The 27263-nt window shown below is 53.4% G+C and overlaps 1 protein-coding gene across 4 annotated transcripts in view; it reads right to left on the bottom strand.

Annotated features, from left to right (window-relative positions):
• The window catches only part of TNS3 (tensin 3), a 200718-nt gene that overhangs the window by 160864 nt on the left and 12591 nt on the right, over window positions 1-27263 (bottom strand). For 3 of the 4 annotated variants that reach the window (XM_013059615.2, XM_045089573.1, XM_045089572.1), the window contains exon 1: window positions 6163-6255. The exons of the other annotated variant lie outside the window; for it this stretch is intronic. In XM_013059615.2, the coding sequence (XP_012915069.1) occupies window positions 6163-6240 (78 nt within the window). In that variant the 5' untranslated portion in view covers window positions 6241-6255. Of the gene's footprint in view, window positions 1-6162; window positions 6256-27263 lie in introns of those variants that run through there. 4 annotated transcript variants of the gene reach the window in all.

Raw genomic sequence — 27263 nt, 5'->3', positions numbered from 1 at the left:
TGGACCCAGCAAACACAGCATTCAAAAATTAAAGTGAATTTTAAAATTCTTGCGATATGCAAAAGCCAAAATACTTCATCACCAGCTGACATACACTACGAGATGAGTTAAACACAGTCAGAGCACAAAGGAAATGATCACAACTGGAAAGACAGCTTTACACAGAAAGAACGGTGCCAGAAATGGCAAGTATGTGGATAAATACATGCAGTTTTCTTTTAAGATTAAAAACTCACTACAAAATAATTAACTTTTGAAGCAAAAACTACTAACGATGTAACATGAGGTTAAACAAACATAAAAGTAAAATTTATGAGCACAATGCCCAGGAAAAGAGAAATGTAAGCATTCTACTGCAAGGCTCTTGTACTTTTCATTAGATTATATACTATCCTGTGAAGCAAGCTGTGATAAACGAGAGATGCATTATAAACCCCAAAGCAACTACTAAAATAATGAATGACAGGGAATAATCCAACAAAACAGATAAAATGAAATTACTTCTTAAAAGTTCGACTAATCTAGGGGTACCTGCCTGGCTCAGTCAGTGGAGCACAGGACTCTTGATCTCATGGTCATGAGTTCAAGCTCCATGTTGGGTGTAGAGATTATTTTAAAATGAGATCTTTAAAACATTAAAAATAAAAGTAAAATAAAACTTCAATTAATCTAAACATGGCAAAAAAGAAAGTAGAGCAAAAACTAGGTGACAGAAACAGAAAACAAATAGCAAGATGATAGACTTAAACCTCACCATATTAATGATCACATTATGTAAATAGTTTAAGGGCCCTAATTCAAAGGCAAAGATTGCCAGACTATATTCCTTTAGAAACAAAAAAGACAGAAAAAATACACAAGGATGATGTTAAAGGAAAGCTGGAGTGGCTATATTAATATCAGACAAAGTTGACTCCAGATCAAAGAATGCTACCAATGATCTGGAAAGGGATTTCATAATGATAAGAGGGTACATGCATCAAAAGAACATACAATCCTAAAACTGTATGCACCTACTAACAATACCCTCAAAATACATAAAGCAAGAAATGAAAGAATTGCAAAGACATAGGAGAGGCAAATGTGTAAATATGGTCAGAAACTTATTTATTTCTCTTTTAGGCTGAACCATGTCCCCATGAAATTCTTATGTTGATGTTTTAACTCCCAATATGACTGTATGTAGAGATGGGGCCTTTAAAGAGGTAATTAAGGTCAAATAAGGTCAGGGTGGGATCCTAATCCAGTAGGACTGGTACCCTTACAAGAAGAGGAAGAGATACCTGGAGGGTGGGGAGATTGCACACCAAGGAAAGTCCATTTGAGGAGGACTCACTGAGAAGGTAGCCATCTACAAATCAAGGAAAAGACCTCGGGAAAAACAAAGCCTGTCAACACCTTGATCTTGGACTTCTAGCTTCCAGAACTGCAAGAAAATAAATTTCTGTTGTTTAAGTCCCCTGTCTGGCATTTTGTTATGGCAGTGCCAGCAAGCTAATATACCCCTTCCCAATCACTAATGCTTATTTTTATCAATAATAACAATTGATAATTATCACAGGAAATAACCAAAGATAGGTAAGATTTGATTTAACCAAAGATACCTAACTAAAGATAGGTAACATTCTCAAAAGACTTGAACTAATTGACACTGACAGAACATCAGACCTATAGCAACAGAATACACAAACTTTTCAAGTGCATATGTAATGTCCATACTGAGGCAGACCACAGCCTGGGATATAAAACAAGTCCACATAAATTTAAAAGTATCAAACCATTCTAAATATGTTCTCTGACCACAGTGGGGTTATATTAGAAACGATTAAAACAAAATCCTTGTAAAATCCCCCAAGTATTTAGAAATTAAACACACTTAAATAATACATTGTAGAAAACAGGATTTATCCCAGGGAAGCAAAAATGGTTTAACATAAAAAATAATCAATAAAATAAAAGAGAAACCTACACAATCTTTCAAATAATCGGGGGAAAAAAAACTCTAACAAAATCCAACATCCATTTCCTGATAAACACTCTCAAATCAAAATAGAGAAAGACTTCCTCAACTTGGTAAAAATCTACCATAAACCCCAATTTAAGGACAACAGACTGAATGCTTTCCCTTTAAGCTCCAGAACAAGGCAAAGATGTCTGCAATCAACATTTCTATTTAACACTGTCTTAGAGGGTCTCATCAATGTAATTAGGCAAGAAAATAAATAATAGGTATCCAGTTTGAAGAGAAAGAAGTAAAATTGTCTTTAGTCACTGATGACACCAGTCTTTTTTTTTTTTCCTTTAAGATTTTATTTATTTATTTCACAGACCAAGATTACAAGTAGGCAGAGAGGAAGGCAGAGAGAGGAGGAAGCAGGCTCCCTGCTGAGCAGATAGCCCGATGTGGGGCTTAATCCCAGGACCCTGGGATCATGACCTAAGCTGAAGGTAGAGGCTTTAACTCACTGAGCCACCCAGGTGCCCCGACACCGCTGTCTTTAAAAACAAACAAAAAAAAATTCATGAAATGTAGAAAAAAGCTCTAGAACAAATGAGTTCAGCAAAGCTGAAAGATGGGAGTTCAATGACCGTATAAAATGTAATTCTACCTCTTAGCAATGAACATTCAGAAACTGAAATTCAAAGGACATCACCATTTACAGGATCATCAAAAATACTAAATCTAGGGTGCTTGGGTGGCTCAGTCATTAAGTGTCTGCCTTTGGCTCAGGTCATGATCCCAGGTCCTGGGATCAAGCCCCACATCTGGCTTCCTGCTCCTCGGGAAACCTGCTTCTCCCTCTCCCACTCCCCCTGCTTGTGCTCCCTTTCCCGCTGTGTCTCTCTGTCAAATAAATAAAGAACATCTTTTTAAAAAATATATTAAATCCTTAGGAATAAATCTAACCAAAAATGTTAAAGACCTATAAAGTAAAGAAACACAAATCATTCCATAAAGTGAGGAAGACCTACAGAGGCAGAGGGATATACCATGTTCATGGATGATAAGACTCCGCTATAGTCAAGATGCAGTTTCTTTCATAAAATGGACAGATTCCACACCATCTGAATGGAAATCCCAGCAGCAAATGATTCTAAAATTCAGGTTTACAGTCAAAGCACTCAGAACTGCCAAAACAACTTTGAAGTTTGCACATGTTTAAGTACACAATTTGCTAAGTATCCAGACCCCAAGTCCTCACTCCCTGACCTATAGCAGACATAACTGATCACTCACAGCTACCATCCCCAACTGGCCTTACAAGGGACTGGATCTGGGTGGGGGGGGGATTCCAATGTCAACAGCTGTTCGAGCTGTTCCCATCTTCCCTGCTATTTGAGCTTCCTGGAGCGCAGGCAGCTTAATGGCTTTCGACCTGACCAGCTCTAGTCCTAGTCTCCCCCGCGTCCCATCTGACCATTTCTAGTTCCTTCAAAGTCTCGTCATATCATCAGGCATCTCGTGGTGTTTTTCTTATCTTGTCAAACCCATCTAAGGAGACAAAGTTACTAGGGACTTGGGGACACAGAGGATACCTTCCCCTCCAGCCTATGAACAAAACTACGGTAGAGGACCAAACGCTATATATACCAGGTGTACAAAGGAGCAGCCTATGGGCATCTCTTGGTCAGCTTCTGAAACCACACTCTCAAAACCCCGCCCAGACCAGTTAAAACAGATCATCTGGAGGTGAGGCTAGAATACATTTTTCTTTCCCAAAACTCACCCCGTGATCCCAACTGCAGCCCGGACTGGGAGCAGCCACTACGTAAGGGACTAGACGGCAAGGAACCTCCAACAACGCAAGGGGCTGTGAGCGCATCCCCGTACATCCGTTCGCCGCAGGTCTTTGCAAGACTAAACTTCTGGAGCGAGGCTCCTGCACATGGTGCCTGCGAGGGAGGGACGGCAGTGCTCCTCTCGAGAAGCTCAGGACCTTGGCAGGGCCCTCCTGTCCCGTAACCATAACAACCGCGGACCCACAAACACGGATGGGAGGATGCGAAACAGAAACCACAGAGCCAAAGTTAGAGTCTGTGGGCTCAGACCCCGTCTCCGCCCGGCTCGTGCCCAGACAGGAGCAGCCATTCAAACAGCTGAAAATGCAGTCCTCACAGCAATGCCCCAGTTGGAGCCTACGTCCCCACCTCGTGTGTGGGTTACTTGTTTATGGGCCTTCTGTCCACTGCTGCACTGCGAGGGCCCGGAGGCAGGACACAGGGCTCTCATGCATGAGTCTCTGAGCCCCTCTGCACAGCACCTGGCAGGCAGAGAACCTCCGGCCCTCAATTAACATTTGTTAAGGGAATGAATTGGCCCTAGTCTGTGGGCCAACCGGGGACAGTGTGACCTTTTATTCCTCCCAAATACCTTTATTCCAACCAGGGAGAAAGAAGCACTGTGTTCCTGCGGTTTTCTTGCCCGCTGGTGCCCACTGGGCCGCAGCTAGAAGGCTGGAGGGTAAACAGCAGAGGTGCTGTGGTTGGGGAGGAGGGGGCGGGGCACGCTGAAACCAGTCCCATCCCCAGTCGCGGGTCCCGGGCGCATCCCCGAGGTTCCTCGCCCCAGATAGTGTAATAGTGTAATAGTGTAATAACAGCTGCTACGCTTCATCTGTACGGAGTGTCTCCACTGTGAAATGAGCCGGCGGGATTAGGCGGCCTTTGTTCTCACCTGATCCTGCGCTTTAGTTTTTGCCCCAGAGGTGGGGCCCCAGAGCGCTTGGGGGGGGGGGGGATGTTCCACGCTGCAGCATTCAGCAGGCTCAGTTCAGGAATCTAAATTGCATTTAATTGTTAGGAGGAGACAGTTGGAAGGGCAGCGGGCAGGGCTGCCTGTTCCTCAAGGACTCCCGGAGGGTTACCCGGTAATTAGTGCTGGTCTTGATTGGAAGGTCTCTTTTTAGAACAAAAAATCTCGGCAAAATTGAGCAAGTTTTAGCTCCACGTGAGCGTGGGAGGGAACAGCTCTGCTCAGCTCTCCTCTCCAGATGCAAAACTGCACACAGCTCTCTGGGGGTTCTCTGGGCTAATGCTACAGTAGCAACACGAGCAACATGGTGACCCACACAAAGGCTAAATCAGCAGCGACCACGCTGTTTTCCTCCCAGGGAAAGAGGATTCAGGCGTGAGTTCTGGTACCTGGGAAACCAGAAGGCAGCATCCCCGGGAGCAGACCCTGGGGCAAGAACACAAATCAACTTGACCCTGAAGTTAAAGGGCCACCAAACCTTCCTCCATGGCCAGAGTAGACCCTAAACCTCTGGGATGACGCCCAGAGAGGTCTCCACTCTTTGGCAGCCAGAGGACACAGGCGTCCAGTCACCATCCCCACACCACACCTTGTCCCCAAGCTCCACAGTCATAGCATCTGGCCATTAAACTAGTTATCAGAATTCGAGGCGACAGAAGTGGTGTGACACTTTGATTTCTCATTTCCCAGAATCTTAGAAAAGTTTCTGAGGGAAAAGAAAGTAATAAATGCCTAATTATTAGGCTCAGAGAAAAGGCTGCGAGAGCCAGGTGGGGAATCTGCTCCGTTTAATTCAAACGCGGTGGAGGACGGTTGCGTGGACCCCCGACTGCAACGTGGCCTGGTGAACTTGTACCACCGCAACATGCCCCAATCCCAACATCACAAAGCTAGGGGCCCTTTCCGTTTGAAAGAAATCTGGGCTGCACCCCCAGTGCATCAAGGACCAGTGTCCTACTTCCATTCCAGAAAAGGAGTCCAATGAAGCCCTTTCGAAAGGCAGTTGTATTAGAAAGTTAACCCTGAATTGTCTCCCACAGGTTCCTGTGCTCATCAGGGCGTCCACCTCCCACCAGGCAAAGGCGCGCTTCCCTGCTTCCCCTCTCTCCCTCTCGGCCTCCCCTGCGCTGGCGCACACAAAGTACTCACGCGCGTGCACAGAAACACGCGCGAATACGCACAGACAAGGGCTCAGAGCACGCGCAGACAAGGGTTCGCGGACACACGTGGGCACAAGGACGCGCGCGCGCGCACTGACCCAAAAGCGCTCCTTTTGGAGAACCCCAGCGCCCCGCCCCCGCCCCCGATCCCCCCACCAGCTCCGAGCCCGCCAGCTCCCCTCTTTGAGCCCCGTGCCCCTGCGTCTGGCTCAGAGAGACCCGCGCCCCCGCGCGCCAGCACCCACTCACCTGGTGCCGGTGCCGGCGCGCCCGGGCCCCGCGCGCGCACCCTCCAGGCGGCCCCGAGGTCAGGGCGCGCAGCCGCATGGCCGCTTGGATACCAGCGGAGAACCCGGCCTGGCCAAGTGAGGATGGTCGCAGCGGGCACTGGCCCCTCTCCCGCGGCACAGCCCTGGTGAGATGCCTCCTGGGCCCCGGCGCCTGGAAGTCCAGGGCAAAGTTCGACCCCAGAGACCCGAAAGGACGCAGCCGGCACCTCCCAAGTCCTCTCTACCGTCAGAAGTCAGATGCCGGGAACAAAAGCCAGGCGAGCGAGTGAGCGCACGGTCCCCCGGCGCCCCTCCATCTGACACGAATTAGCCCTTCCTCCCCCGCCCCAGACCGCAGCTCCACGGAGGAGGCAAAAGGCTTCTCAGCCAAAGGCAGGCAAAGCGCAGAAGAAAGGCTTCCCAGGGCAGGGCTGGGGGGCAAACCTTCCGCCGCTGCCCGACTTAATTAGCACGCCTTTGGAGGGGGTCAGCTTGACTAGGATTTCAGACCTCTCCAAGAATGCCAACCCAGGGGCTTAAAGTCAAACCTGCAGGCTCAGGCTTTCAGGATTTTAAAATCTTGACTGTGGTCCAGTAAACCTGGTAATCTAGCCGGCCGGGAGTGCAAAGAAGGAAAACCCCAACTCAGAAGGGCTCTCTTTCCAATGTGCCTCCCGCAACCAAGGAAAGCCGGGAGCCCTCCCTCCTAGAGGGAGGAGGACTGGCTATGGGTTACAGCAGGCTCAAAGCTCGGGATTAGGGTCCTTCCACAGCTGGAGGGTTGAGGTCCCTACTCTCTTCTCACCATCCTCAGGACCATCCAGCTGCTAGAAAATCATGTCCCGTTTTCCTCTCAGGCTCTGTGATCTTGGAAGGAAATTTAAAACTGGGAGCATGGGAGCTGAAGGTGACCAGAAGGGTGGGGGCAGACTGTCACAAGAAGGGGAAGCCAGACACCTGGAAAGTGGAAGGGTCACTTAGCCTGAAGGACAGCCCAGAGTGGGGGAGGGCACAATCCTGGGACAGAATAGCTCTTTTCTTAAGTGCATCGGACCCCCACTGAACAGAGGGGACACGGCTGCCATTGTGGGGCAGTGATCTCAGCTCTGGCAGCTCCTGGGAGAGGGAAAGGCTGCCTTGATCATGTTTGGCCAGAAGAGGAGGGAGCAGAAGGGCTAGGGGGCCTTCTGGCCTCAGGCTGCTCGCCTGTAACCCCCACTGTGGGCCCCTACTGACCTGGCCTGCTGGGTGCCCAGCCCGAAAGCACCGCACACAGACCTGGGTCTGGCCAACACTCTGACTTCCCATCTTTGATTCCGTGAGCAACTCCAATGTCTTAGCTGTGGAAGCAGCCAGGGTGGGCTAGAGCGAGGTCTTTATGGCTAACACATGTGCGAATTCCAGTGGTGGATTCAAGGCCAGAATTAACCTCTCGGGTTCTGGCACGGAACATCCATCTTCCTGTTTCTACAGTGCCAGCAAGGCTCGCCTCCTTTCAGCCACAAACAAACACCAACCAACCCAGCGTCCCACCATTGGGGTACAGACACCCATCTATTCTCATGGCTCCCGCCCCAAAACTGAGATCACTAATCATCTTTCTCTTCGTTCATTCACTTTCAAGATTCATTGATCGGGGCGCCTGGGTGGCTCCGTGAGTTAAGCCTCTGCCTTCCACTCAGGTCATGGTCTCAGGGCGCTGGGATCAAGCCCCACATGGGGCTGTCTGCTCAGCAGGAAGCCTGTTTCCTCCTCTCTCTGCCTGCCTCTCTGCCTACTTGTGATCTCTGTCTGTCAAATGAATAAATAAAATCCTAAAAAAAAAAAAAATTTAATTCATCGCTACTCATTTTTCTAGGGCGGATTCACACTTTAGTTTTGCAAACATTTCTCAGTACTTTTTCTACTACACATCCCTCTCCCCCATGGAGCGACACAGGACCCGAGATGCCAACTGCGTCGAACTTATTTGAGCCCCCGACATCAAACACAAGATGGGCACAGAACCGTGTCTACAAGCTGAGCTCAAAGCCAGTCATCCTGCTGTAGGGGCCCACAGTGCAAACATGTTTTCCAACAATCAGCTGGATCTACCATCAGCCTCACCCACAGAACCAGCAGAAGGGACGGGAGTCCCAATAAACAGGAGGACCCCCCCCCACAATGTGATAAAGCTCCCTGACGTGGAGGCCGGGCTCTATACTCTGTGGGGGCCCCTAGAAAGGACTGTCAAGAGTTCAAAAGCTCCCCAGGCCTGCAGATCACGAGGCAGGTGCTTGTTTTCATAGGGACAGCCCAAATCTCCTTTTATTTAAGAGGCACATGGTTGGAGTGCGTGGGTGGCTTAGTTGGTAAAGTGTCTGTCTTTGACTCAGGAAATGATCTGAGAGTCCTGGGTTCAAGTCCCATGTCAGGCACCCTACTCAGCAGGGAGTCTGCTTCTCCCTCTGTTCTCTCTTTCTCTCAAATAATTATATAAAATCTTTTTTTGGGGGATGCCTGGGTGGCTCAGTTGGTTGGACGACTGCCTTCGGCTCAGGTCATGATCCGGGAGTCCTGGGATCAAGTCCCGCATCGGGCTCCCAGCTCCACGGGGAGTCTGCTTCTCTCTCTGACCTTCTCCTTGCTCATGCTCTCTCTCACTGTCTCTCTCTCAAATAAATAAATAAAATCTTTAAAAAAAAATCATTTTTTTAAATACATGAAAAGCACATGGTTCAGAAATTGCCAGGCTTTCTTCCTCCTCATGGATCAGACACAGGTGGTCCACGTCACAGGTGGTGACCAACAGAGCTGCCTCCACATGGGTGAGACCCAGCAACCCGGACGGGGTTCTTTAGGGGGAAGTCCAGAACATGACAGCCCGATTGAACCTCCCCAAACGCAAAACTGGGAGTCCTGCCAGGACGGCCCCTTTGCCAGCCCCCCACTTTTCCCGCAGCCCCTCCCCAAGCTTCCTGCAGCGGCCCCCCGCCCACGTGCACCCAGGGCATCCTGGGCTCTGCGCCCTGGTGAGTGCTGGGGTTTGGCTCAGGCCCTCTCCGAGTTTCCCAGTTCTCCTTTGGGGCTGAAAAGTGCCGCCTTTCTGAGCTTGGCACAGGACCCCTCTCCTGCCCGGCCTCCCCAACTTCTCACCAGCGCGCACCCAAGCCCACCTCCATCACCAGGCCCTGTCTGCCCGTAAGATCTAAACTTTGTCTGGGGTTTTCCACACGCAGACGAGCGGGGGCAATAAACGCCGCCGGAACTAGAGAAATCGGCTTTGCGGCATTTCCATGACGTCCACGCTGGTGACTTGGTCCGCCTCAGCTCAGCCCCCGCCCCTCTGGGGAGCAGCCTGGAGCGGAGGGTTCAGGCAGCGTGGGGCTCCCTGGGGAAGAGGGGAGGTGCCGTCCCCGCGCCCTGCCCACACTGCCCGGCTCTCCCCGCAACTCCGCAGCCCAGCCTGCCCCTGCCAGGCCACAGCGGCCCCCCTCGGGCTTCTGGCAGCGCGAGACCCCCGCAGAGAAGCGAGGCCTATCCTGCAGGGGACGCACTCCAGGGGCTCCAGGGCCAGCTGTAGAGCGCCAGCTCCAGCTCCGCGCTGCAGGGCGCGTCACCCACCAGACTGGGGACAGGAGCTCGAGCCGGGGCGGGTGCCGACCGGGGACACGGGCCACAGGGCTCCCTGCGGGAGGGCCGCCAGCTCAGAGCTGGGCTCCCGCGTGGGGCCCGCACAGCTCCGCGCCCTCCACACTCGGCTCGTCCCACCGACACGTGCGGGGAAGTCCGGGAAGGCCTCGGGGGTCGGGCGGGGGCGGCCCGCAGGTCCCACTGGACGCGGACACGTGCAGGAATGAAAACTGAGGCATGTGCGTGCGCGCGCGCACACACGGGCACGCGCACACACGCACGTGCTCGCTCACGTCTGCCCACGTGCACCCCCACGGGCCCCGCCCGCCGCGAGGGCCGGAAGCGGCAGCCGGTGCGCCACGGTCACCCCCAGCGCCCAGTGCTGGGTCCGATCTCCCAGGGGAAGAGTCAGGCAGGGCCGACCGCGCAGCTGCGTCACAGGGTCCGAGTGACCGGGCCCCAGATCCGAGGCCTCCCGCAGCAGAATGCACCCCGGCTCCCGCCGCGGTGTCTGCTCGCCGGGCACCCCACCACCGCCAGCACACGCCCTGCTGTTCCAGGCCGGTCACCGCTCCGCGGCCGGTCCACAGCTAGTCCGGGGCTCCATGACCCTGAGTGCCACCTGAGGGCACTGTTGAAAGCACGTGGCTTCTGATGACCGGAAAGACTCTGCAGACCCTGTGAGCTGCGGGCAGCTCTCATCCGAAGAGACCTCGGTGCGGCCTTCCCTGCTGGTCCGAGGCCAGACGCAGGCCAAGCAGGGCATCAGACATCCGAGGTCCATCTCTGGGGGGCTGGCGTCACACCTGGGTCTTTCCCAAGCACAGACCTGGGGCAAATGCTGGCTGTCTAACCTTCCTCCTCCTCCCTTCCCAGCTCGGGCTGCTCTGTCCTGCCGCTGGAGGCGGACAGGACCCAGGGGGCCCTGCTGGGCACTGGCCACTTCAGTACTTTCTACCTCAGCAACACTGAGGAAACCCCGACTGCCCCTCGCACTGACAGTGACAGAGCCTGTCCCCACTGGGCATATCCCACCTGCTTCGACCCCCAACCGCCACAGGACACAGTGGACCCCTATCCAAGCACGCAGGGCCTGCCCATCCCCTGCAGATGAATGAATAGGAACCCTAATTATCACACCAGGAAGCAGACACCCTTCCTCTGCACTGTGATGGTCCAGGGGAGGGGAGCTGTGGGCCTGGGGGCCCCTCAGGGAGCCTTTCTGTCCCTCACACCCAGAGCCTACCTGAGGCCACGGAGCCCAGCAGCCGGATCCCGAGCACCCTGGCCTCTGGTCCATGGTGGGGTTCTGCACGAACAAGCCAGCAGCCACCCCATCCTGTCCTGGGGAAACTGTGTCGGGCAGGCCAGTTGGTGCCTTTGTTGGGCCCGGGGCGATGAGGCTGAGGACCTGGGGGCTTTGCTTCCCATCCCCACCAACCTCTCTGCATCGTCACCTGACTTCAAGTACAAGGAACCCCCAGAATGAGCTGCTTCCCGAACAAAGCCACCAGACACTCAAAATCAGGAGAAGACAGGATGCTCTCCGCTGGGAGCCCCCGGAGGCGAGGGAGAAGCTTCACCTCCTTCCAGTCACAGCAGGGCCCGGGGGACTCGCCCAGCCTTCCGGAGGCTTGCCCAGTGACACCAAACCAAACCGCTCTTCAGAGGGAGTTTCACTTCACACAGACAAAAACCCAGACCCTCGACCCAGCCTGGTCACAGGCCTCAAAACACTGGCAGTGGGCTGGGCACTCTCCATCCCCCAGAAATGCCCATTCTGGGGGTTGTCATCTCTGTTTCTTGGAGACAAGTGGAGGCTCTGGGAGGTTAGGACAGGGGACCCACGCCCGGTGGCCTTCTGCTAGAGCACACCTACCAGCTGCACCCCTCTCTCCTGGTTGACTGGGTCGGGGGCAGTTCTGGTGAGGATGAGGATGCAGACCAGGTGGGCAGAGCGCCCGCTGGGTCACCGAGCCTCATCTCGAAAAGCCTGGAATCACCCTCCGTCCTCTCTCACCCCTCACTTTGGCTCCAGTGTTCCCACATGGAGCCATCACGCTCACGACTGGGCCACATCTAGGCCTCCGACAGGGACTCTGCCCGCAAAACCTGTCTCCGCCTGGAAACATACAGCCCTCAGCTCACCACCTCCGAGGGACCCCCAGATGCCAGGATTTCTTCCAAATCCTCCCTGCCTCCAGGCCTCTGACCTGCAGTTGAGTTAGAAAACTCTGAAAGAGATGGTGACAGGGCACATGCCCACCCCACCCCTAGCCCCCCAGGGCCTGGAGCATCAACCCCCAGGAGGCTGGACAGGGACAGGTGGCACAGATACAGAAGACACAGCACCAAGCTGTGCCCCAGACCCGCTCTGCTCTTCGCCGTGTTCATCAGTAACCACTCTGGGCCCATTTCGTCATCGGCCCGTGGGGACAACAAAGTCACTATCAACCTTGAAAAGTCCTGGGGAGGTTGACTGTTTAAGTTGGGTGTGGAGTCCAATGTGGGGCTTGAACTCACGACCCTAAGATCAAAACTGGAGCTGAGCTCGAGTCAGACGCTTAACTGGCTGAGCCACCCAGGCGCCCCTACTCGTTCCTAGGGTTTTTATAAAAAGCAAAAGTGGTTTGTGTTTATTATGGTCAGGGTGAGTCAGTATTTCTAGTCCTGGGCAGGTGTTTGGGACAGGTGCCAAGGCGGGCAAGGGCTGGGTGACCCCCCGCCATTGCTCTGGGGAAACAGGGACTTTGAGGCAACTCCCCCTCAAACTCAGTGAGGCCATAATTCTTCCTGATCTCCCTCGCTGAGAAGCCGGGAATGCACCCAGCCCCATCAGAGACTACACACAGAGGGAGCTGATAATTAAATCCTGTGGTTTGAATTTCCGCAGAAGGCAGCTGGTCCTTCCTAAAGATAGGGGCTGTTTTCCCAGGCTGCCTGTGACACTCCCCATATCACCCAGGTCACCCATATCTAGCCCTGGGAAGTTCCCAACAGGTGAAGCACACATTTCCAGAAAATACCCTTCACGGCTCTGTCCGTGCCCAGAGAACAGGAACGGAACATCCGCATGACCAGCAGACCAGCGTGGCCCTCGGCCACACACCTGGCAGGACCCCATGCCTTGGGCTCTCCAGGATATGAGGACCACCCACCTGGCTGCCAACTCAGAAGGGGGAAGGGAGACAAGAATGCAGAGCCCCTGGGCAGCCAGCATCACAGTCCAGAGACCCTGAGCCATTCCGGAAGGGGAGTGCAGGCTGTGACCCCCAACTGCCCCAGAGACTTCCCCGGGCTAATGGACACCTGGTAAGAGGCAGAGCCACAAGATGGCAAAGTGGCTTGTGCCACTTTCTACCCCCTTGCCTATCCAGCCTGAACACAGCCGAGCGCCCACGACACCCCAGACAGGTGCACACACACAGCCACAAACCTTCAGGATAAACCAGGAAGCACGTGCTTGGGACTCAGTCTCAGGTCCATGAGCTAAGCCATGGTTCAGGGACGTGGAGTCGCACGGCCTTGGGTACTCACGTGGGGACCCAGTCTTCACTGTTCTGGCGCTGGATTGAGCCTCCCCGGGGACAGCTCTCCAGCTCATCCCATGGGCTCCTGGCCTGTGAGCACCAGCCGCCACCCACCAGTCCGCAAGGGCCAAGCGGGGCATCTGCTGGGGGACTGCTGTCTCTGCTCCAGCTTCCAGAATGGCCAGTCCTGTGGTGCTTTAATTTTAAAATCTTCATGTCACTGAAGCTTTTCTATTTTATCATAACAAAAAGGCAAAAGTTCCTTGATTTTCAAATGAATACTTTGTATCAGATCCCAACACTCAAAAAAATAAGTTCATTTGCAACCTGGGGTCATCAGATTTTAAAACCAACCAACACTTTCTCCTTTTTACAGGTAAGATCTATAAAGAAATTCTGAGACTCCAAAATGTTGGTTCAAGTGCTCTCAACATACACATCTAGAACGCGTGTAACCTACAAACCTAAGTAATCCCAGTTAGATGAATGTCAGGCTTGGTTCTCAAGGATCTAGCAGCATCCACTTCTAAAAGTGCCACAAAACATTTTAATGAGATCCTTTAATTTAATGCCACGAACGTGAGCCCGTTATACCCTGGAAACAAAAGTTAAGTGTCACAGCTACATTCAGCAGGTGAACTTGAAATGCTTGCAGCAAGAACGGATGGACCGGTGTCAGATGGTAACTTCTGGGTTGTGACATACGTTAACAAAGACAAATTGTGGCGATTGTTTTGCAACATATACAAATAGCGAACGACTATGTTGCACACCTGAAACTAATATAATGTTTTATGTCAATTGTACCTCAATCTGAGAACAGCAAAAATAAAGCTCAGGAGAGTTTTTAACCAGTTCACAGTTGGGGAGGAGAGAAAATCTACAGGCAAACAGACTTCTAGAAGGAAGATCGTGAAGGCTTTATTCACCTCCCCGCTATGATTATCTGAAAGATTCAGATGAAGGAAGGTTGAAGAAAAGGAAAGAGAGCCGGGCACCTGGCTGGCTCAGTCAGTTGAGTGCCCGACTCCTTATTTCCACTCAGGTCATGACCTCGGGGTCGTGAGATCGAGTCCCATTTTGGGCTCCACAGTAAGCATGGAGTCAGCTTGAATACTCTCTCTCTCTCTAACTCTCTCTCCTTCTGCCTGTTCCCCTCCCCCACACCCAGAAAAAAAAATTTTTAATTAAAAAGGAGGGGCGCCTGGGTGGCTCAGATGGTTAGGGTCTGCCTTCAGCTGGGGTCATGTTCTCTGGTCCTGAGATCGAGCTCCACATCGGGCTCCCAGCTCAGTGGAGGGCTTACTTCTCCCTCTCATCTCCTTCTGCCTCTCCTCCAGCTTGTGTTCTCTCTCTCTCTCTCTCTTTCTCAAATGAATAAATAAAATCTTCCCAAAAAAAAATTAAGAAGGAAAGAGGCCATACACATTCTGGGCTTGAGCTTATAAAAGCACAAATTCAGAAGTTAGAGAGTATGTTATCCTGCTAGATCCATCATCCTCTTCCCCCTCCAAGCACAAATTCAGAAGTTAGAGAGTATGGTGTCCTGCTAGATCCATCATCCTCTTCCCCCTTCTTCAGGATGGGTTATTCCAAATCAGCAGTCTCCTGCATCATCACTATCTGTGCCGACAGACAGAAGCTGTACTGCCCACAGGGCCCGTGGCTGGTGTCCCTGCATGTCCCCTTGTCCTACATGGGCTAGGACCATGCACCTTCCCTCACCAGGCACAACTGGGGCACCCGGTGCTGAGCACACATTACTGGCAGAATGGGGGGAGGGGAGAGTGAGTCAATACAGACAGACGCCAGGTTTGAAGGCGGGGGTCACCAGAGGCCACACCCTGTGGTCACACCCCGGCTGGGCCTTGGAGCCTGTGGCCTCTTATCTGTTGCCCTTTGATTTCTGATTAGCTGAGTGACACTGATTCAGGCCACCCTCGATCAGATCCCAGTTTACTGTGTGGGAGGAATGGAGGGAAGACAGCTCCCCAACAGAAGGTGATATTGGTGGCACCGGGTGCCAGGCTTAGGGTGAGACTCGACTGCCGTGAAAACAGGGCGTGAGAGGCTTGCAGCAAAGAGTGGGGAGACAGGGGCGGCAAACCCCTGGAGATACAGGCCAGCAGGGACCTGTGGGATGGCAGGGGAAGAAGGGAGGCCACCTCCAGGGCTGAGAAGGAGCCTGGCCGGGCCAGGGATTTGGAGCCATTTGGGGCAGGAACCTTCAGGGGGAGGCCTGGGGATCCGGGCCTGGGATGGGTCACTGGCTTTCACTGACATCTCTCACCATGGGGGAGGGAGTGCACACGGGCCAGGAAGACACCCCTAAGTGCAGGCTCGGGGGCTGTCCTTCGGCTCTTAGGTCCCCATCAACACAGGATCACAGGGACACCTGTCCTTCAACCAGCTGGCCAGGTCTACGCTATACATCTGCTGTGTTCCAGCTCAGGAAAGGGAAGGTCAGAGGCACAAGACAAGGTCCCCACCCACAGGAGTGCTCAGGGTGGCCTCCAGGAAACCTCCCCACGAGGGTGGTGCTTTTGTTCCTTTATTCCTTCCTTCCTTCCTTCCTTCCTCTCACTGTCCACCACCCTCCACGGTCGGTCCCTGCTCTGCGCACACAGGAGCTCCGTGCTTCCGATAAACCTTGACCCACTATAAGCCACCAGCTCAGGGACACTCACACCAGCCACAACCGAGATGTCCAGCAGGGCCCCCTGAGTGACCCAGCTCTTGCTCTCCCACTATTGAGCTCAGCCAGCTTCTTCCTCCCTACACTACCTTCCCCAGCACGCACACACCCCGTCCTGGCCCGCACCACCCCTGTCCTGTTGCTGGTCCACTTCCTGCCCCCACTCTAGGGGAGCTTCTTCAAGGGCTACCATCAGTGCCCACTACCCACCATCCCATCCACTCCAGGACCCCCAGCAACCGCCCACAGGAACTGCCCACCAGTCCGCAGCCAGTCGGAGCAGTCAGACCCACGGGTGACTCTGCTCCCCTCTCTTCCAGTACCCAGCTGCACCGGACGGCTCTGTCCTTCCCTGGGTTCTATGAGCCCGCATCCTGGGCACCTCCCCTCATTCCCCTTGAAGGGCCCTTGGCACTGGGCACCGCTGAGTGTCCCAAAACGTCCTCTGCATGCTCCCGGCCACCAGCTGTCACCTCCAGCCCAGCCTGCCAGGGGCGGCCATCTCCCCTGTCCCCTCCGGCCCTTCCTCTGAGACTGCTGAGCTCTGAGTGCTCCTCACCTCACCTCCAACGGGCTGTCCCCAAGGTGCCATTAACCTCTGGCTTCCAAGGAAGAGCTCTGGATTTTCTCCCCAGACATGCTCGTCCCCACCCCCTTTCTCCACAGCTAGCACACAGCCAACGGGCAGCACACTCTACAAAACAAACACCGAAAGACACCTGGCCCCAGCCTCCAGTCCCACCAGCCTGCTCCTGCTCCGTGCACTGGCAAGCTGACCGGCTAGACATCTACAGGCCAGCCAGATGTGCCACTGTGACCAGGGATAGAACATGATGACGCTCCCGCCCTCTCCAGCTTCTGCAAGGACACGTTTAACGAAAAACAAACAAACAAACAAAACAAACTTCTGATCCAGAGCCCACAGACCCCTTGAGCCAGCCCCTGCCCACTCAGTTTGCCTCCCATCTCTTCCCTCACCTGCGAGGCTGGCTGCTGCCCCAGGACATTTGCCCATGCTCTTCTCTCACCTGCAACTTTCAAATGTCTGCAACCCCTTGCTACCCCCTCAGAGGGGCATTGTCTGACACTCTATGGAAAACAGCCCATCTCTTCTGCCCATGCTCGTGGCCCCTTATGCCACCTCATTTTCCTTCGGGTTCTTATTACTATCAACATCCTACCCTGGGGTCACTGTGCATGGGATAGGCAGTCAACCCGTGCACCCCTCACTCGAAGGACACAGCCCAGTCACTGTGTCTGGCTCCTCCCATCAGAGCACCCACCCTGCTCCCCGGTCTCTATTCCATGGGGGCACTTCACCCCCAAATGCCCAGCATGGCCCGCTCAGACTTAGACCAAGATCCAGATAGAAATGGAACCACTTGGAAGGGTTTGAGCAAACGAGTGCCTTGACATGGCTTGACACATTCAAAAAGTTTCCTCTGGTTGCCCTGTGACAAAGAGACAGGGGATGGAGGGGTGGCCAGGGTCAACATGGCTGGCGGCTGGCACCAGGCAGGGACAGGCATCCGGGGAGTGGCAGAGGACAGAGGGCTTCTGTCCCACCACAGGGTCCACACAGCACTTGTGAGATCAGGAGGATGTTCAAACCCTGGGGGTGGGCAGGTGGCCCCTCGGGGTGTCAGAGGCATGGGGGAGCGGTCCCGGGCTCTAGCAGGGGCAGCGGAACCCTCCGACCACCAGTGTTGAGAACCACAGCTGGGACACGCCCCCGCCCCCGAAAGCCAGCGCTTAGCTAGGGTCACACGTGGAAAGTGATTCAACCCTATGTCCGTCCCTATGGAGAACCACAAAAAAAAAAGTGCATGTTCCCGGCCTTACATCCCTGCCAGCCCAAGTAAGGAGGGGTCTGAGGGCAGCACCAGGCACCAAGGGGCAACCACACTGTGGTTACTTCACTTACAACGGGAGGGACCCGGAGTCCAAGCACAGGGAACAGGCAGCACCCCGCATAGGGGTGCATCCCACAGACAAGGAAGAATGAGCTGGTGAGCAAATCCATAAATGGAAATACTACGTAAACAGTAATCTCTTGTTGCACAGAGGATACAGCAACAAAGAATGCTTCTGCTGGGGCACCTTAAGGGGAGAGAACAAGGAATGCCAAGAAATGCCGGCAGCCGAGCAGAGTCTACAATGTATCTCAGTTGAGGAAGAAGCAGCCCTTCTGTACCCCTGCTTTCTCGGGACACGGCAGCCCAGCCCCCGTAATCTAGGACAGGGAACGCTGTTGGCACAGGGGTCGCCAAGGAGCAGCACACCCATCTGTCTGCAGGCACCCATCCAAGGTACACTTTTTGGACACACCTAATTCATTTCTTTTCTGAGTAGGGCTCCCCAGAGGCTATTTTGGCTGTAAGATAGAAAGTAAAAGAACTACTTAAAGATGCATTCGCATTAATCTCGCCAAGCCCGGGTGCAGCGAGCGAGCGTGAGAAACCGCTTGCCTGGGAAGACGGAATGAAGAGCAGCAACAAACACTGTGTGGTCTCTGCCTCCCTCCGGAAATGCACAACACACAGACACCAGCACCTGGACCCACGCTCGCACCCGTGCAGGCGTGCAAGGGGACACCCAGAGCCACGTGTGCACGTAGACACACAACCCTGCACGTGTGTGGGTGCGCAAGTGTGGCCCCACACGTACCTACACAGACACGCACGTGCACACACAACACGGGGGGGCGGTCAGGCATTGCTCCGGGCGTGAAGCCCATGTGCATGTCTTCCTGAACCCCAGGACCCTCTCCTGTAAAACAAACCCCAAGAGGGCACCTGGGTGGCTCAGTGGGTTAAGCACAGGCTTAACCCACTTCACCTCAGGTCATGATCTCACAGTCCTGGGATGGAGCCCCGAATCGGGCTCTCTGCTCAGCAGGGAGTCTGCTTCTCCCTCTCTCTCTCTGCCAGCCTCTGCCTACTTGCGATCTCTACCAAATAAATAAATAAAATCCTTTAAAAAAAACAAAATCAACCCCACAGATGGATACAAGTGAGTGGGTCCACAGGAGATCCTGGAGAAGCTTTTAAATCAAAATGTGATGTTTTAGAATTTCCTTTGATTTCGTGAAACACAAGTGGGTGGCCTGAGGGGTGTCCCCTGGCTGTTCTCAGATCCGTGTCCTGGAGCTGACAGCCACGCCCCCGCAGACAGCAGCTCTCCTGGCCCATCCGTAGCCATGCTGCGCCCCACCGACACCACGTCCTGCTCACAGCCCAACCCGGAGCAAGGATCGTCACAGGGACGCTCGGAGCAGTGAGTGGGCAGAGCACTGCCAGCTGAGAGGGACCTCTGATCCAGGGGCTCTGAGTGTGCCAAGGACACTCTCACTGGAAAGGTCTGGGGCCAACCACAGGCTCCGATGTGTCCGGAAAAGCCTCGAGCCCCTTATTCAAGAGAGAGGCAGGCTCTCCGCTCTCCCGGGCTTCTTCCTAACAGGGAACGAGGGATGCCCACTCTGTCCCCACAGGGCCCTCCTCAAGCAGGAGGGGCGGCGGTCGCCTTGACCACCACTCACTCTTGCTTGCTCTGAGCTCACAAAATGACCTTCTCACCCACACAAGGGCTTTTTTTTTTTTTTTTTTTTAAACAGAGATCACAAGCAGGCAGAGAGGCAGGCAGAGAGAGGAGGAAGCAGGCTCCCTGCTGAGCAGAGAGCCCCGATGCAGGGCTTGATCCCAGGACCCGGGGATCATGACTGGAGCCAAAGGCAGAGGCTTTAACCCACTAAGCCACCCACGAGGGCTATTTTAACCCAAGCCTCCTCCTGCCCCAGTCTTCCATCCTTTCATGCTTCAAGAACCGGAAGTGAATCTGCATCACATTCGAGGACCAAAAATGCCCCCGTCCTGCTCTTGTCCTGCTTCCTTTTTCCCGGCACTGGCTTCTCTGTCCACCAGCAGCCGGGCAGGTCAAGGGCATCTGGAAATGTACAGAAGCCGCCTCCCCCCGCCTTTGAGCCATCCCACAACTGGGGCAGCCACTAGCTTTCAGAAGGAGCCAGTAGGGATGCCAGGAAAATCCTGGGGCAAAGCCTCAGGCAAAGAATGCTTCCACCCGGGATGCGGTCGAGCACGCACCTAGCGATGCTTCCAGTGTTCAGAAGGCCAAGTCATAGAATTTTCCAGAGAAACCCAGCACCTGGAAGGCCACCCTATTTTTCAGGAGGTCCGGGTAGGAGGAGGACAGAGAGCAGGCTAGACCCTTAGCACATCTCCTCTGTCCGTCTGTCTGCCTGCCTCTGGCCCACTCCCGTCCACATGAATGAGGCCCCAGAATGCCTCCCTCCCCCTGCGGAGGGGGCCATGCTTCCTACAGACAAGATGGGAGAAGCCCTCACATCCTTGGGGCAACCAGTGTTCCGACATGAAAGGCGATGGACGATGTAGGGCAAGCTGTAGCAGGCCCCGAGCACCCGTGATCAAAGCGGCTCTGGGCCAGCTCCCCGCAGTCTCAGCCAGGAAGGAGGCCTGGGCTCCCCCGCCACTGGTTTTCTACACTTTTCATAGCCTGCAGCAACCAGCAAAGCTCCTGGGCTGGGCTCCTTCCAGGCTGAGGGCAGGATCCACACCCTCGGCCCCAGGCGCTGCCAGACTCTAGGTGCCCCCAGCTTCCCCAGAAAATTCCATGAGCTCCCACTTGAAAGCTCAGAGCGACAGAGCTCCCCTCCCCCTGCGGAGAGGCGGGGTGCAGGGGTGGGGGAGCAGGGAAAGGGCACCTGGGCTTTCATCCTGCCCCCTCTGGAGGCGGGGCTCCTGCCATCCCAGCCCTCACCTGCTTGCAAATTTCAAGGGGCTCCTGTTTCCTCGCTGCAGGAGTTGGGACAGAATCACCCCATCCAGTGCCACTCGGCACAGGGAAAGGACAGGGAGGTGGCCTCTCTCCTGGGCCTGACTTCTCCATCCCCTGCACACACCAGGGCTCGGAGGCTGCTCCCCACCCAGGCCCCCTCTGCCCCTCTGCCTCCATGCCAGGCTCTCTACTCTCTCGTCCTTAGCTGCCAGTGGAAGGATGCAGGACCGGAGGCTGGTGCGCTGGGGCCCTGCTACGACCCAGATCCTAACACACCTGCGAGGAGCTCCAGACACAGCGCAGCCACGGGGAGGAGACACCAGAGAAGAGCTGTCACCATTCGGGTGGGAGCCCAGCGTCTGTGCCGGTGGGGGAGGGGGTAGGAGGGCACAGCACGTGTGCAGGGAGGGGACACTAGCTCTGCGATCCACAAGGAGAAGGCACCGGGGTGGACAGAGCTGGACAGAGCCACGCAAGGAGTGCACACCTGGAGAGGTGAAATTCCGCACGGTCGTTCCAAGGCTACATTCCTTCTGCTCTGAGGAATGTTCCAGAATTTTCATAATAAGTACTTTTTTCAAGGAAGCAAGCCCTAACGCAAACAAGGACCACACTCACCCTCAGGTGTGCAGAGCTCCCACTCAGAAAGCCCCGTTACCATAGCTCAGGGGACGTCCCGATGCTCCATGCTAGTAAACACAACTGGCACGGGGACAGTCGCCCTGTTGTACACTGGGGGAAACTGAGGCTCGGGTGGACAACAAGGGCAGACAGGACTCGAAGGAGGCAGACTTGGTGGCTGACCCTGACCCCATGTTAGGGTGTGCCCTGGCCATCCAATGAAGCCACAAACCTGTGACGGTGGCCGTCCACACACACCCGGCCCCCAGCAGGACCCCAGGTCTGGACCCCGTCCCCTTGCTGCACCGGCGGCATCAAGTCTAGAGCTCTGCATCTGAGAACTCCGCTTCCGAGACTCGACTGTCCCAACCACACAGGCTCCTATCACACCTCCTGGCAGGATGCTCTTTCCAGGGACCACCCAGGGAGCGCCTGAGCGTTCCATTCCCACTGCAGCCTTCCCTCCAGCTCCCGCCACTTCCCCAATGGGGCCCCACAGCCCCAGCCTCTATCCAGTCTGCCCCCAGATGTACCAGCTCAGCACCCCAAACCCAGTCCCCACTCAGCCACAACTGTCCCCCGCCCCGAGCCAACCCCTAACCTCTGACCTCCATGTCCGCTCCTGGGGGCTATGGGCTCACCTCCCGTGTGACTTCACCAAAACACGACACCACCGCCATGAGGACACTGGGGGTCAGCTCTGTGGCCAGGGCCAACGCTGTGGGGCTGGAGGGTCAGCCTGTGTCTCCCGAGGGGGCCCCACGCAGGGGAGCTCCAGCGTCAGGGGTGCTCGGGAAGTCCATCCCCTCAGGAAAGTCCTGTTGATCCGTGTCGGGGACCAGCAGAGGATAATTGCCTCTCTCCCCGTGACCGGCCTCCCAAATCAACACAGAGGAATATGGCAAACGTGACTCACGGAAGACACCACTGTCCACTCCATGTTAAAGCTTCACCGGCCACAGAGGGGTACTGCCTGGAACAGCAGGGCCCCCCACCTCCAAGATTCCCAAGGATGCCCCCAGTCGGCCTCCCAGCAGCAAAGTGATGGGAAGCTGAGAACCAATGTTTCACGTGTGCAGGACACCACAGGTCCTGAAGGTCACAGAGCTTGGGGACATGACTCTGCCTCCTGCCCTCACGTAGGACAAAGGCCACACCTGAGCCCGGGCACAGGACAGAACCGGCCATCGGAGGCAAGGCACACAACCCCGAGGAGCAGTGGCCGCATCAGCCTCATGTCAGCACACGGGACACCTGTGGACCCGGCTTGTCTGCTGGACACACCACGTAAAGCACACGTGACCCAGCAGCTGCATCTCAAAGACACGGGGGACACTCACTGCACTGACGCGTGTTATCTCACCCGGTAAGCCAAAGGTTATCATTTCGCCACACAACAGATCGGAAAACCGTCAGGGAGAGAGTTCGCCTTTCCTCGTGTGGTGTTCAGGGTCCTGTGCCATCAGCACCACTCAACTCGGCCACTGAATTTTCAAATGAAAGGGAAATGGAGTCTTTTGCCCAAACCATGGCTCTTGGTCATGCATTAAAAAAAACAAAAACAAAAACTTAACCCTGCTATATGTATTTCCACATGCTTCAACTTTTAAATGTAAGTGAGTTTTTATCCACAAAACACTAGACGTTGTCTCCCCTGGCCACCCACCACAAGCCATGCAAGTGGCCAGGCTCTGCTTGTGGGACAGGAGGCTCCTGCCCTAGGTTCAGAGTCAGAGGGAATCCCTGAGGACTCACCAGGCAGCAGCATAGGAGCCCATTTCTGTCAAATTGCAGCAGTGTGGCCCCACGGCGCCCCAGGGAAGTCGTCATGGGCAGACTCCACTCAGAGGGCATGGAAGGAATGCTACGGACGTGGCCACCTTCGTGACCCAGCGAAGCCTGAGTCCGAGGGTAACAACATGGACACTTGGATCCCTTGGGAGCTCCCTCCTACAGACTTCATTTTTGTCCCAATGCCCGTGGCCGCCGTGGAGGGTGTTAGAGACCGTGTGCTCCACGTGTCTTCTGTGTCAGGTGCACGGACGGTGTGGCCAAGCGCCCCCCCCAACCCAGAGGCATCTCCCTCAGGATCCCATCTCTGAAAAGTCTCTGCGCTCTGGAGTAAAGTACTTGTTTCTGTTAGTGCTGTTTCTCATAACTGAGTTAGTTGTATTCCGAGGACACGAAGCTATTGAAGATGACTGTTTCCTTCACTGGGCTGCTTCCAGGAGGCTCTTGGCCAAGTCACTAGATCACCAGGGCTTTGTGGCAAACCCAGCAGATGCCGGCCTTCCATGGGCTCCACGGTTTTATCAGATCTGTAGTTTCTCTTGGTCCATGCCTTTTTTAAAAAATAATATTTACTCTTGCTCTATGTATTTCTGCATCCTTTTCAAATCCTTTTGGGAGCTCAGCAGGGTATGAAATTATGAAAATAAGTTATAATTCTGGGGGCTAGGGGGAGTCCCTGGGGCACAGAGGCACTGTGGGAGACCCTGAACTCACTTCCTCCCCAGACACACTATATTACACTGGCACACGGAACAGTTCCTCCTGAAGAGGAACTGAGGACCGTGTGAACAGAGGGAGCACAGAGAGAGCAGCATGGAGACATGGGGACGAGGGGACCCAGAGTACACCCCCTGCCCTGGGACACAGGAAGAAATCCAGCTTGAAGGGCAACAGGCTGTCGGGGGAAGAAACCCACTTCCGCACTCTGGAGCCTTGGCCGAACAGAGGAATGCAGAAACTCTCTCCAAGGTTGGAGGCACCACCACCCAGGACCATGTTTGATGTCCCCCTTGACCTTTAGTACAGATGCAAGCAGGGTCCAAGCACTCTGCCACCCCTGCTAGGACACCCCAGCAAGCCCAGGCCCCTAGCCCACACAGGCTCCAGCCGTCCCACCAAGGCAGTGGTTTGTCCTAGGACCCTTGGCACAGCTTGCCTCAGCACACACTCAACCTCCATGTGCTCCAGGTCCAGCCAACCCACCAAGGTAACATCCATAATGGGAGCCCTGGCCCACACACACTCCAGCTTCAACTGTCCCACCAAGACAGCCCCAGCACAGTGCACCCCAGTATCCCCAGGACTACACCCACACCAGCTCCAGCAGATCTGCCAAGATGGCCTTAGGGAAGGGCACACAGAACCCCACCCCGTCCAGACAGTACCCACTCCAGACAAACAAAATTGGAAACATGACAGTCCAAAATCTACGGGACACAGCGAAAGCAGTTCTAAGAGGAAAGTTCATAGCAATACAGCCAACTTTAAGAAACAGGAAAACTCCCAGATAATCTAACTTTACATACACACACACACACACAAAAAACAAAGAAAACACTAAGTTAGTAGAAGAGAAGAAATAATACAGATGAGAGCGGAGGGGCTCCTGGTGGCTCAGTGGGTTAAGCAACTGCTTTCAGCTCAGGTCATGATCTCAGGGTCCTGGGATCGAGTCCCATATCGGGCTCTCTGCTCAGCGGGGAGTCTGCTTCCCACTCTCTCTCTGCCTGCCTCTCTGCCTGCTTGTGTTCTCTGTCTGTCAAACAAATAGATAAAATCTTTAAAAATAGATAAGAGCAAACATAAATGAAACTAAGACTAAAAAAATTAGATCAATGAAACTAACAGCTGCTTCTCTGAAAGTATAAATGATATCAATAAACCTCTAGCCAGACTCATCAAGAAAAAAAGGGAGGGCCCAAATATATAAAAACAGAAATGAAAGAAGAGACACCCAGAAATACAAAGGATCAGGGATGCCTGGGTGGCTCAGTTGGTTAAGCCGCTGCCTTCGGCTCAGGTCATGATCCCAGCATCCTGGGATCGAGTCCCACATCAGGCTCCTTGCTCAGCGGGAGCCTGCTTCTCTGTCTGCCTCTGCCTGCCACTCTGTCTGCGTGTGTGCTCGCTGACAGAAATACAAAGGATCAGAAAACATTACTACATACAACTACACACCAACAACTGGAAAACCCAGAAGAAACGGACAAACTCCTAGAGCACACAGTCTTCTCAGACTGAATCATGGAGAAAGAGAAAATCCAAACACACTGGTTACAGGTAATGAGATTGAGTCAGCAATTGCAAAGATTCCAAAGAATAAAAGTCCAGGATGAGACAGCTTCACAGGTGACGTCTACCAGGCATTTAAAGAAGAATTAGTACCCACCCTTCTCAAAGTATTCCAAAAAATAGAAGAGAAAAGAATACTTCCAAATCGAGTCTATGAGGCCAGAATGACCCTGATATCAAAAACAGACAAAGACACAAAAAAGAAAAATGATGGATTCATCACCCTGAACAAGGACACAAAAATCCTCAAAAAAATACGAGCAAACCAAATTAAACAATACATTAAAAGGATCATTCACCGGGGCGCCTGGGTGGCGCAGTGGGTTAAAGCCTCTGCCTTCAGCTCGGCTCAGTGGGGAGCCTGTTTCCCCCTCTCTCTCTGCCTGCTTCTCTGTCTACTTGTGATCTCTGTCTGTCAAATAAATAAAGAAAATCTTAAAAAAAAAAAAAAAAGATCATTCACTGTGATTGAGTGAGATTTATTCTGTGGATGCCAATCTGCAAATTGGCCCATGTGATAAGCCACATTAACATTACAAAGGATACCCAGCACCTGGGGGGCTCAGCTGGTTGAGTGTCTGACTCTTGTTGATTTCACCTCAGGTCATGATCTCAGGGTCCTGAGATGGAACCCCGTGTTGGGCTTCACACTCAGCAGGGAGTCTGTTTCTCCCCTCTCCCTCTGCCCCTTCCCCCCAACCCTGGTCATGAACAGGAACTCACTGTCTCTCAAAAAATAAATAAATCTTAAAACAACAACAACATGAGGGGTAAATATCGTGTGATCATCCCAATAGATGCAGAAAAGGCATTTCACAAAACTCAATATCCATTCGTGATAAAAACTCTCGACGAGATGGGAACAGAAGGAACACTCCTCCACACACCAAAAGCCGTGTCAAGAGGATCACAGCCAACATCACCCCTAACGGTGAGAAGTTAAGAGCTTTTCCTCTAAGACCAGAAACAAAACAGGATGTCCACTCTCACCACTTTTATTCAACATAATTTTACATGTCCTAGACATGGCAATTACATAAGAAAAAGAAATAAAAGGCATCCAAATTGGAAAAAAAGTAAAACTGTCACTATTTGTAGAGGACACAATACTAAACATCAAAATCCCTGGGGCAGCTGGGTGGCTCAGTGGGTTAAGCCTCTGCCTTTGGATCAGGTCATGATCTCAGGGTCCTGGGATGGAGCACCACATTGGGGCTGAGCAGAGAGCCTGCTTCCCCCCACCCCCACCACCTGCCTCTCTGCCTACTTGTGATCTCTGTCTGTCGAATAAATAAATAAATAAAAATCCTTAAATAAAACAAAACAAAACTGAACAAACAAACAAACAAAACACCCTGAAGACCCAACCAAAAAATTGTCAGATCAAATGAATGAATTCAGTAGGGTCGCACGACACAAAATTAACATACGGAGATCAGTTGCGTTTCTATACACGAAGAACAAGTTATCAAAAAGAGAAATTAAGAAAATAATTCCATGTACAATACCAAGGAATTACAATGACCGAGGAGGTGAAAGTTCTGTACACTGAAAACTGTTAAGACATTGATGAAAGAAATTGAAGACGGCACACATAAATAGAAAGATATTTCATGCTGATGGATTGGAAGAATTAATATTGCTAAAATGTCCAAACTCCCCAAAGCAATCTACAAATTCAGTGCAATTCCTATCAAAATTCCAACAACATTTTTCCCAGATAGAAGA

The sequence above is a fragment of the Mustela putorius genome, unplaced genomic scaffold, assembly GCF_011764305.1.
Source record: "Mustela putorius furo isolate JIRA1106 unplaced genomic scaffold, ASM1176430v1.1 tig00003845_pilon_pilon_pilon, whole genome shotgun sequence".
Classification (NCBI taxonomy): domain Eukaryota; kingdom Metazoa; phylum Chordata; class Mammalia; order Carnivora; family Mustelidae; genus Mustela; species Mustela putorius.
Note: the sequence above shows the minus strand (reverse complement) of the source record. Positions and strands in the feature narration are given on the sequence as shown.